Source organism: Hypanus sabinus, chromosome 1 (assembly GCF_030144855.1).
Source record: "Hypanus sabinus isolate sHypSab1 chromosome 1, sHypSab1.hap1, whole genome shotgun sequence".
Classification (NCBI taxonomy): domain Eukaryota; kingdom Metazoa; phylum Chordata; class Chondrichthyes; order Myliobatiformes; family Dasyatidae; genus Hypanus; species Hypanus sabinus.
The window spans coordinates 182571923-182582596 of NC_082706.1; the positions used below are offsets into that span (position 1 = coordinate 182571923).

The following is a 10674-nucleotide window of genomic DNA, read 5'->3' on the forward strand; positions in this document are numbered from 1 at the left end:
TGGTCTGGAGTTGCTGTTGTTTTTTTCTTGTGTTGTGGGGCTTGGGGAGGACACTAAGCTTACTTGTCTTCAATTTAGGTGCTTTTTTTTTGCTAAATTCTCTTCCTTTGTAACATATTGTTATTGTATGCATAATTTTGCACTGTTTTAATGTTCCTCATTGGGATTTGGGGTTTTTAATTTGTAAAATGTTTTGAAAAACTAATAAAAAAAATTTTTTTTAAAAAGAAAGTAATGAGGCATGGGATCCAAGGAGACCTTGCTTTGTGGATCCAGAATTGGCTGACCCACAGAAGATTGTTTCGCATTCTGCATTCAGCATAGAGGACAGTGACCAGTGATGTTCAGCAGGGAGCTGTCCTGGTACACCTCCTCGTTGTGATTTTTATAAATGACCTGGATGAGAAAGTAGAAGTGTGGGTTAGTAAGTTTGCTGATCACACAAAGATTGGGGGTGTGTGGATAGTCTGGAGGGTTGTCAGAGGTTACAACTCGACATCGATAGGATGCAGAATTGGGCAGAGAAATGGCAGATGGAGTTCAACCCAGATAAGTGTTAATTTTGGTATGTCAAATTTAAAGACAAAATATAATATTAACGGTAAGACTCTTGCCAGTGTGGAGGATCAGAGAGATCTTGGGATCCATGTCCATAGGACACTCAAAGGTGCTGCACAGGTTGACAGTGTTGTTGAGGTGTATAATGTGTTGTCCTTCATCAACCATGTGATTGAGTTCAAGAGCCATGAGGTAATTTTACAGCTATCTGAGACCTTAGTTCAGACCCCACTTGGAGTACCATGTTCAGTTCTGGTCACATCACTACACAAAGGATATGGATACTGTAGAAAGAGTGCAGAGGAGATTTACAAGGATGTTGCCTGGATTGGAGAGTGTACCTTATAAGAATAGGTTGAGTGAAATTTGTCTTTTCTCCTTGGAGTGACGGAGGATGAGAGGTGACCTGATAAAGGTGTATAAGATGATGAGAGGCATTGATCGTGTGGATAGCCAGAGGCTTTTTCCCAGGGCTGAATGGCTAGCATGAGAGGGCATAGTTTTAAGGTGCTTGGAAGTAGTTGCAAACGGTAAGTTTTTCACACAGAGAGTGGTGGGTGTGTGGAATGCACTGCCAGAGAAGGTGGTAGAGGTGGCTACAATAGGGTCTTTTAAGAGACTCTTAGATAGGTACATGGAGCTTAGAAAAATAAAGCTATGTGCTAGGGAAATTCTAGGCAGTTTCTAGAGTAGGTTACATGACTGGTACAACATTGTGGGCTGAAGGGCCTGTAATGTGCTGTAGATTTCTATGTTCTGTGTTACTGGATTCTTTGAGTGAAGTGATTAAATCATATTAGAAAGAAAAAAAATGAGCTTCTGAGTACCAGTGAAGGTGGGGCTATGGAAATACCAATGCATCAAGTGAAGGGTTGATAGGACAGTGGTGTGGAGAAAGCAGAAATGAAGAGTTGATAGAACAGTGGTGTGAGAATGTATCAGTGAAGAGTTGATAGGACAGTGGTGTGGAGAAAGCAGACATGAAGAGTTGATAGGACAGTGGTGTGAGAATGTATCAGTGAAGAGTTGATAGGACAGTGGTGTGAGAATGTATCAGTGAAGAGTTGATAGGACAGTGGTTTGAGAATGCTGCAATGAAGAGTTAATAGGACAGTGGTGTGAGAATGTATCAATGAAGAGTTGATAGGACAGTGGTGTGAGAATGCAGCAATGAAGAGTCAGCATTCTAACTTGGTGTCAAGTCAATATCTAATGTACATGAATAAATTGTATTTAGATTTCCATTGTCTATTTGAATTATAGAATTATGAACTAAATTAATCAATGCAATGTTGAGCTGTGTTAGTTAAATATTGTGGATTTTTTCTCCGTTTCCATCTGTTTTTGGTTGTGATATCCTTCTCATAGAATATTAAAATATTTCTATGATGTATCACTGACTGGATTTGCTTGAAATTTAAAATAAATCTGAAAATGCTGGGAACATTCTGCAGATCAGGAATTATCTGTGGAAAGAGAAACATGGATAACATTTCATATCTGTGAAAGAGAAAATATTAATTTCAAATTGCTGACACAGTGAAGGAGGGCTGGATAAAATATAAGAAACATAACTGATAGAATGAGGAAAGGTTTATGATTATGATAAACTATTGATGAAATTATCTGTTGACAAATGAAACTTATCTGGAAGATGTTCTCGTTTGCTTGTTTTTTTCTTTGCAGAGATGTTGCCAGACCTGCTGAGTGTTTGTTTTAAGAATTGTTCCCCTACTACATGTTTGCAGTTGACTTTCATGAGTTACATCAAGGGATGGACAGACAAAAGTTTTGAAGGACTTCTCAGATTAAAGACAGATGGAAGACCATGATCACCCACATCATATGACATAGCCCATAATGATCATCTTTCTTTATATTTCTATCAGAAAAAAATATATTTTTCTGAAATTGAAGTCTTCAGTTAAGGATCATAACGCAAAAAGATTCCTTACTCTTAAAATAGAAAAATTGTGTTCTTCATCAATTCTATAGTATTTCTTTTATTTCATGTAATGCTCACAGGAAACTGAATCTCTGGGTAGTACATAATAAAATAAATGTGTTTTGCTAATAAATTTATTGCGAAACTTGGAACTTTTAGAAACAACACAAAGTTTAAGATGCATTTTAATTGTCATAAAACACTTCCAAAATGTTTAAGATCATGCAGGCCATTCTTGGAGACTGCAAGCAACATACATTCTGAAGTCAAAGAACTGTTATTCAAATTGGTTGCTCCAATACAAGAAACAAAAAGTTCTCTATGAAATGATCTTGGCTTCAATTCAGCAGAATCTGCATAGGCCATGGTGGACATGACCAACCGCTTCACAAATGATTTTTGCTAAGTGATCCAAAAATGCAATACTCACAATCTGCCCATTAAAATCTGTTGGAAAAGACACATAATTCTTCACCTGGGTTCACGAGGCCATATCTTTAAGATTTTTTAAATTGGGAGATTTTAGAGATTGGAATTCATATATTTGAAAACTCAAAATCTATACATGCAAGTTATAATTTAATAAATGTATCTATCATAGTAGCAAAGGTCTTTGAAATCATCTTACAAACAAAAGAAAATCTGTAGGTGCTGGAAATCCAAGCAACACAAACAAAATGCTGGAGGAATTCCGCAGGCCAGGCAGCATCTATGGAAAAGAGTATGTTTGACGTTTTGGGCCGAAATCCATACTTTGCTTTTTTTCCCCATAAATGCTGCCTGGCCTGCTGAGTTCCTCCAGCATTTTGTATGTGTTGCTTGAAATCATCTTGATCGTTTCTGGTAAAATACAACTTGTTAACCAACAAATAAAATCAATTCTGGAAAATTTGGTTAGGCTGAATGAAAATCAAAGCAGAAAATGTTACAAATAATGAGCAGGACAAACAGAATGTGGGTATCCAGAAAAAGAATTACCATATCAATTTAAGCTTCTCCAGAAGATAGTTTGGTTAAGGTTTGGGAGACACATTATCAGGGGTCAGGTAGTCAGAAGGATATCGGAGTTCCTCCAGCATTTTGTTGGTGTTTCTTAGTATGATACCTGATCAGTTTTCAGGAATCTTAGCTGAACATGGGAATTACAATTATGAGGACATAGGGAATTGTGAGGGAAATGAGAAGTATTAGGATTAAATCATAAACACAAGAAAGTCTGCATATGCAGGAAACCAAAGCAACACACATAAAATGCTGGGCCAGGCAGCGTCTATAGAAATGAATAAACATTTGACGTTCCGGGCCGAGATGTCAACTATTTATTCATTTCCATGGTGTTGTCTGACATGCTGTGCTCCCCCAGCATTTTGTAAGTATTAGCAGCAAACTACAAAGAAATTATTTATAAGAGCCTGGAAGATGATAGCAACATATTTTGAAGGGTGCAGTCTCTATTAACTAAAGTTGAAACAGGCTCCTGTTCTGCAGTGAAAGTCTGGTTCAGAATGTAAATGCATGGGAATATTACATACAGTATGATAACAACATGTGCTTTATGTGCTGTTTGCTCCACTGCACATACATGGAACCCAGAGTCGTCTGCATGGAAGACCCAGGCCAAATTTGTGAAGTGTACTACATGCGTACTAAGTACCCAGTCTGGTTTAGCAGTCCAATTTAAGGTAAAAATCTCTCATGTTACCAGTGAATCAAATAAGGTGGTATATAAAGTATTAATGGATTGCAATTATTTTTTATTTGGAATGTTCTAAGACTCAAGTGCCAATGTGTAACTGAACATAAATAAAAATTAAAACTTAGAAAATAACAAGCACTGGGCAGACTGTGCCCAGAGGAAACTACGGTATAAATGAATTTCTGTGTTCAGTCCTATCAGAGAAAAATGAGAGGTTTAGAAAAAGGGATGGTTAAAGGAGGTTGATGCCAAATTTGAGTCACATTTTCATTTTTTTCAACATATTTTCTGTTAATTTGTAATAGATTTATGAGAGGAATTCCTAATTCACTATTCCTAATTCCCCTTGAAAAAATGATAGTCAACTTTTAAAAAACTACAATTCATGGAGTGATGATACTCACATAATGTTTGTCAATTTCAGGATTCAAAACAGTAAATAGTTATTTATATGAATGGTTTGAAACTTGGAAGGGAACTTTCAGCTGGTGACCTTCTCATATACCTGCAGTGCTTGTCCTTCTGGGTTGCTGTTCAGAAGGTACTGTGTAAGAAGCCAAGGCAAAGATCTGCACAGTCAGTGTTCCTACACTACAACCTTGCCAGTAGAGAGACATGGAGTGATTCCAGTGAAACACACCACATTATCCCAATTTGGTGTTGATCTTCCTGGGTCTTGTTGGAGCTACACAAATCCAAACGTAGAATGTTTTCCATTGCAAACACAAGAGATTCTACCGATGCTGGAAATCCAGAGTAGTACACACAAAATGCTTGAGGAACTCAGCAGGTCATGAATAAACAGTCGATGAACAGGGAATGAATAAACAGTCGATGTTTCAGGTCGAGACCCTTCATTGGGACTGGAAAGGATGGGGGAAGACACCAGAATAGAAAGGTGGAGGGAGGGGAAGGAGGAAAGCTAGAAGGTGATAGGTGAAGCCAGGTGGGTGGGAAAGGTAAAGGGCTGAAGAAGAAAGATTCTGATAAGAGAGGGGAGTGGACCATCGAAGAAGGGGGAGAAGGTGATAGGCAGGTGAGGAGAAGAGGTAAGAGGCCAGTGTGGGGAATAGAAGAAGAGGGAAGGAGGAGGGGAAAAAAAAGGGAAAGAAGTTACCATAAGCTGAAAATCAACGGTATTGCCATCATGTTAGAGGCTACCTAGATGGAATAATTAGCATTGCTCCTCCACCTTACAGTGTCTGCATCATAAGATCGTAAGATACAGAAATATAATTAGGCCATTTGACCCATTGTTCCACCATTTCATCATGGCTGAACCATTATTCCTCTCAGCCCCGGTCTCCCGCCTTCTCCCCATATCCCTTCATGCCCTGACCAATCAAGAATTTGTCAACCTCTGCCTTAAATATTCATAAAGACTTGGCCTCCACAGCAACCTGTGGCAACGAATTCCACAGTTTCACCACTCTCTGGCTAAAGAAATTCTTCCTCACCTCCATTCTAAAAGGATGCACCTCTCTTTTGAGGCTGTGTCCTCTGGTCCTAGACTCTCCAATCACAGGAAGCATCCTCTATCAAGGCCTTTCACCATTCAAAAGGTTTCAATTAGGTCATTCTTCATTCTTCTTAATTCTAGTGAATACAGGCCCAGAGCCATCAAACATTCCTCATATGACAAGCCATTCAATCCTGAAATTATTTTCATGAACCTCTTTTGAACCCTGTCCAATGACAGCACATCTTTTCTAAGATAAGGGGTCCAAAACTGCTCACAATACTCAAAGTGAGGCTTCACCAGTGCTTTATAAAGCCTCAACATTACATCCTTGCTTATATATTCTAGTCCTCTTGAAATGAATGCTAACATTGCATTTGCGCTCCTTGCCACTGACTAAAAACTTGCAAATTAACCTTGAGGGATCCTGCACAAGGACTCTCAACCCCCTTTGCACCTCAGATTTTTTAAATTTATCTCCATTAAGAAAATAGTCTATCCTTTTGTTTCTTCTACTAAAACGCATGACCATACACTTCTCGACACTATATTCCATCTACCACTTTTTTGCCCATTCCCCTAATCTGACTAAGTCCTTCTGTAGCCTCTCTAATTCCTTAAAAATACCTGCCCCTCCTCTATCATCTGCAAGCTTTGCAACAAAGCTATCAGTTCCATCATCCAAATCATTGTCATATAACGTAAAAAGCAGTCCCAACACAAACCACTGTGGAACACCACAAGACACTGGCAGCCAGCCAGAAAAGTCTCCCTTTATTTCCATCTCTTTGCCTCCTGCCAAGCAGTCACTACTGCATTCATGCTGGAAACTTTCTTGTAGTATCATGACCTCAAGGCTTGTTAAGCAGCCTCATGTGTGACACTTCATCAAAGGCCTTCTGAAAATCCAAATACACAACATCAACAATTCTCTCATCTATCTTGCTTGTTTTTTCTTCAAAGAATTCCAACAGATTTGTCAGGCAAGGTTTTCCCTTGAGGAAGCCATGCTGACTATGGCTTAGTGGGCTCAACCATGAGCTGCTTTAAAATGCCATCGCATAAGCATTCTAAAGTTTCCCCCTCTAGGGATCCAGCACCAATCTGATTTTCCAAATCTACCTGCATATTGAAATCCCTCATGACTATTGTAACATTGCCCTTTTGGCATGAACTTTCAATTTCACGTTATAATTTGTAGACCACATCATATGGTAGAAAAGGAGGCTACAGACCGACATGTCAGAAAGGGAATGGGGACAGGAATTAAAATGGTTGACCACCAGGAAATTCTACTTTTGGCGAATAGAAATAGAGGTTTTTAACAAAGCAGTCCCCTAATTTATGTCGGGTCTCACCAACGTAGAGGAGGTCACATGAAGCAGCACAGATACAGTTATCAAGGCTTGGAACATGGACTCTTCAATGTAGCCAACAAAAAGGCAGGCATGCAGGTGCCCATGGCTACCACTTGGGTTTGCAAAACATGGGAAGAGCCAAAGGAGAAACTGTTGAGGGTGAGGACCAGTTCTGCCAGATGGAGGAGGGTGGTGGCAGAGGGGAACTGGTTGGATCTTTTGTTGAGAAGGAAGCAGAGAGCTTTAAGGCCTTCTTGATGGGGGATAGATGTTTATAGGGACTAGACATCCATGGTGAAAATGACGTGGTAAGGGCCAGGGAATTGGAAGTTGTTGAGGAGATTGAGGTATGTGAAGTACTGTGGATGTAGGTGGGAGGAGACTGAAGCAAGAATAGAGTCGAGGTATGTAGACATGAGTTCAATGGGACAGGAGTAGGCAGAAATAACGGGCTTCTCCGGACAGTCTGGTTTGTAGTTCTTGGGTAGGAGGTAGAAACAAGCAGAGCGTGGCAAGTGGATGGGAGAACTACAGACTGATGAGGTTAGTAATGGTGCAGCAGACAATGTCCTAATGTTCTGGAGTAGGATCCCCTTCAAGGGGCAAGTAATAGGAGGTGTCTGAGAGTGGCTGGAAAATAGAGGTCAGTCTGCCACAATACTTCTTCAAGTATTCCATTATGCTTCTCATAAGTTTCATAGATGATGATAACGCTTTAAAGTGTCAACTGATGAGTCACTCCCCACAGTGTACCCAGCCACTGGCCTCCTCTTGCATCTACAATATTTATGGTCTCCTTCAGTTGAACTTCTAGTGAATGGTAATTCCCATCCACAGATGCGAGAAGGAATGGGCTCTACAATAACCCTGAGGCTGGCTGCTCACAATAAACTTTGGTTGCTGTCTCTACATTGGAGACTGTCTTTCCTCCACACATGGGTTCTGACATTGCTAGCGCACATCATGAGAGCTCTTCACCATACACTTGGAGGAAGGTGCAAGAATCTTCGGTGACGTTCCAAAGATACTTGCAACTTGCACCAATATGGGTGCACAGCATCCAATTCCTGGGTGTCAACATCTCTGAAGATCCATCCTGGGCGCGACATATCGATGCAATCATGAAGAAGGCACACTGGCAGCTAAGCTTCATTAGGCACTTGACGAGATTTGGTATGCCACCAAAGACTGGCAGATTTTTACAGATGTACAGTGCAGAGCACTCTGACTGCAAAAACACCTGGTTTGGAGGCTCCAATACATAGGAACGAAAGAGGCGGTAGAGAGCTGTAAACTCAGCCAGCTCCATCATGCACACAAGCCTCCCCTCCGTCAAGAACATCTTCAAAAGACAGTGTCTCAAGGAAAAGGTATCTATCATTACCGATCCCTACCATCTGGAACATGCCCTCTTCTCATTACTAACATCACTGAGGAGGTACAGGACCCTAAAGGCACACACTCAGCATTTTAGGAACAGCTTCTTCCCCTCTGCCATCAGATTTTTGAAAGGTTCATAAACACTACCTCACTTTTCCTCATGCGCACTATTTATTTATTTATTTATTTATTTGTTTTTATTGTGGCTTATAGTAATTTTTAACATCTTGCACAGTGCTGCTGTGAGAAATTAACAAATCTCTGACCTGTGTCAGTGATAATGAACCTGATCCTCTGATGTTGAGCCCAAGATGGATCCTCTGCTATGTTGACAACCATAAACCTGAATCTGTTGAGGTCCCAGGTTCAATCCTGGGTACCTCCAGGCTTAAACATTAAACTTGAAATTGAACTAAAGAGGTCACTATAGATGAATGGTTGTCTAGACTGTTGCAAAACTATAACTTTGGATTTTACTTTTAAATTGAATCCTGAATCAATCTTGGATAATAACTGACCCCAACCAATAGTGGTGTGCTAAAGGCACAACGATAAAACAAACCTTGAGGTAGATGGAGGGGCTACAGCAAATGAAGAAACATACACCTCAGTAGCCACTTCATTAGGTACAGGAGGTACATAATAAAGAGTTACAGTCATTTAAATAGAAGTTTAATAAACAATTTTTAAAAATCAAGATAATAATTCCTCAAGTAAGTTCATGGATTATAAATTATTTCCACATAGGTACGGATTTGTAGTCGTTTTATTGTTAGTATGAGATTAGAAAAGTGGTTATGTGCACAAATAAATGGGTTAGTGGAGCTGGACTCACAATCTGGTGACGAATGCAGCAGACAAGTGGCAAAACTCCATATTCTCCGGAAGAAGTTTACTTAAACTCCTTTTGCACGGAATGAATTGCAATGTGGAAATTGCATTTCAACGTTACATTAAAACTGAATATGCGTTCCTCCTCGCCTAAAAGAAAACTGCACAAATCTTTTCTGATTCACTCAAACTGAGCATCTGCTTTAAATTGCAATGAACAGACATTGTCACACTTCGAAAATAAGTTATGTGCAAACATCAGAAGCAGAGAAGTATATTAAGTTTAAGTAATTTCAAAAACCCTGCATTTCTCTTCCTATTTTTTTTTCCAGTATCTTTACTCTTTCCTACTAAACGAACGAACCAACATTATTCACATACCTAAATCTAAACCAGGAAACAATGATCCCTTTCAGATAAAGGATCACAAAACGCGATTCACAGTTTGTGGAACGCCCAGCCCTGCTGAATTCCCTTTTACCTGGACAGGTCAGGATGTAATCATAACAGCAATCGCCAGTGCTCTTACACGCTTCGTCGCAGTAGCAAGTCCCGTAAACTCGATCCATTCTCCAACCTGAGCTGCTGCACCCGTGGTCCCTGCCTTTGCAGCACTTTTGAGATTCCGAGCACCCTGCTTTAGTAACATCCAAAAGCCACACCAGTTCGACCAGAAGTAGAAAAATGAGTTGTTTACTCCACATTGTAATAGTGTTGCTCCCGCAGAAAGTGGGACAGACAATTGGCGTCCACAGTGAAAGACTGCCCAGCGTGTCAACTCTTGTATTACTGACGAGTCAAAAGGAAAACAGTTCCATCAAAGATAATAAACTTTTTTTTAAATCCAAGTGAGCCCTTATCTTTTTAAAGGTGCTTTCAGATTAATGCTACCAAAGTTGTTCCTTTCTCTTTGCAAATGTGACTTCGGGAAAACCGCGTAAGAAATTAAATTCTAAATATGAGAAAAGTTGAACTTTTCTAATTTTACAAGACAAAAGGTAGCCCCACCGAGTACGATAACCCTTGGTCGGAGGCTGAAATTGGAAGAATATTGTATGGTGATTTGTTGTGACTTGTTTTCAAAGATGCCAGCAAGAACGATCACTCACAATGTGCAGTCGACTGACGCTGAGCAGCCAACCCGAGTGCGTTTCGAGTGCCATTTGAAACAGCCGAAGGAATGTAACAGTTGGCTCCAATCCATGTTAAAGAGCCAAAGAGTACGGGGGTTGGCTCCGCTATCTCTAGTTAAATAATTTCTTCTTTCCAGTGGGATCTTTTAAAGACAACACAGGAATATATTCTTACTCGCCTATCTCATACAAAAACTGGTAACTATTTGTTGGCAGAACTAATTACCAGCTACATCTATAAATGAACATTAATATTAAACTGACATTATTATTCATGCACTGTTTTGTACAGTTAGCAAAAAGCTGCATGTCAA

At 39.9% G+C, this 10674-nt stretch overlaps 1 protein-coding gene across 2 annotated transcripts in view; it reads right to left on the bottom strand.

Annotated features, from left to right (window-relative positions):
* The window catches only part of LOC132401058 (somatomedin-B and thrombospondin type-1 domain-containing protein), a 30377-nt gene extending 20023 nt beyond the window's left edge, over positions 1-10354 (bottom strand). Inside the window, exon 1 of one of the 2 annotated variants that reach the window (XM_059982845.1) lies at positions 9757-10354. In XM_059982845.1, coding sequence (XP_059838828.1) covers positions 9757-9931 — 175 coding nt within the window. In that variant the 5' untranslated portion in view covers positions 9932-10354. Of the gene's footprint in view, positions 1-9708 lie in introns of both variants that reach the window. The other variant, XM_059982833.1, reaches the window with a different exon arrangement.
* Between the last annotated feature and the right edge of the window lie 320 nt (positions 10355-10674).